The sequence below is a fragment of the Acyrthosiphon pisum genome, chromosome A1 (assembly GCF_005508785.2).
Source record: "Acyrthosiphon pisum isolate AL4f chromosome A1, pea_aphid_22Mar2018_4r6ur, whole genome shotgun sequence".
In the NCBI taxonomy this organism is placed as follows: Eukaryota; Metazoa; Arthropoda; class Insecta; order Hemiptera; family Aphididae; genus Acyrthosiphon; species Acyrthosiphon pisum.
This window is the reverse complement of record NC_042494.1, coordinates 64,642,280-64,643,512: the sequence shown is the minus strand read 5'-3', so window position 1 is coordinate 64,643,512 and position 1,233 is coordinate 64,642,280. Positions and strand designations below refer to the sequence as shown.

General features: G+C 29.7%; 1 protein-coding gene across 1 annotated transcript; it reads left to right on the top strand.

Moving 5' to 3' along the window:
- The first annotated feature begins 6 nt into the window (after positions 1-6).
- LOC107885729 lies at positions 7-820 on the top strand. The gene is made up of 5 exons (XM_029486253.1): positions 7-98; positions 153-285; positions 333-509; positions 564-668; positions 723-820. Exons 1-5 carry the CDS (start codon positions 12-14, stop codon positions 818-820), a joined length of 600 nt encoding a protein of 199 aa, XP_029342113.1. The 5' UTR covers positions 7-11.
- Positions 821-1,233: the final 413 nt, after the last annotated feature.

The window sequence follows — 1,233 nt, the reverse complement described above, 5'->3', positions numbered from 1 at the left end:
TTAAAAAACTTATGGCAACACTTCATTCAAAGAAAAACTATGTGATTCATTATCGGAACCTGCAGCAGGCCATTAAAAATGGACTCGTTGTGGAAAAAGTAGTATATTTATTCAATTATTTATAATTTATAACATATTTTGTTTTATTATAGGTTCACAGAGTTATTCAGTTTAATCAGTCAGACTGGCTTAAGAAATACATAGAATTAAACACCGAGATGCGAAAAAAAGCTAGAAATGACTTCGAAAAGGACTTTTTCAAACTTTTAAACAACGCTGTTTTCGGTATATTTATATATATTATATTTATTTTCATTTTATTAATGTTAAAGGGAAGACGATGGAATCTTTAAGACGTCGTATTAAAATGGAGATTGTTTGCAGTGTAAAACGTTTACAAAAACTTATAAATCTTACAACATTCAAACACTGTACTACGTACGACGAGACTCTCAATGCGGTGTCATTGGAAAATAAAATTATCAAGTTTTGCAAGCCTATTTATATAGGTAAATACATAATTTACTATTATCATCCACATTTTAATATTTTTTTTTCAATAGGTTTTGCAGTGTTGGAAATTTTTAAGACCCTCATGTACGATTATCATTATAACGTTATGCAAGCCCATTATGGGGATAAAATTAACCTCATGTATACAGATACAGGTAAATGTTTTTAAACTAAACTTATTTTCATATATTAATTTATTTTGTTTTCAGATTCACTGGTATACTACATCCAAACTAACGTGTGGTATATACTCCATAAGATCTTGTTTTTTCTGCTCCCCTTTGACGTAAATGCATCTGAATTTTAATGAATTCAATATTTTACCGACTTCTTCGTACTCGACATCACCAAATTCTATAGCTAGTTGATGATAATTACGTTCCAGCCACTTATTAGTTTTTCGACTTTTGTTGTCCTGCATAGATTTAGAATGTTTAAAAATCCAACGTTGACTTGCCCATGTTTCAGTGTCTACGATAGACATTTCTTTAATCATGTATTTATTATCTATTCCGAGAATGCACTGTATATCAACGATGGCCGAAGCCATTATGATTAGTACTTTAAGGATTTTTTTTCAACTTGTCTGTATTTTCTATAATATGTTGTAGTGAGGTGTCGATTTTAAACATGTACTCTATTAATAGTGATTGAAGTGTAGCAATTTGTTCTTCCAGTATTTAACTGAATTATGATGTTCTTCGAGTAAATGTTCAAATT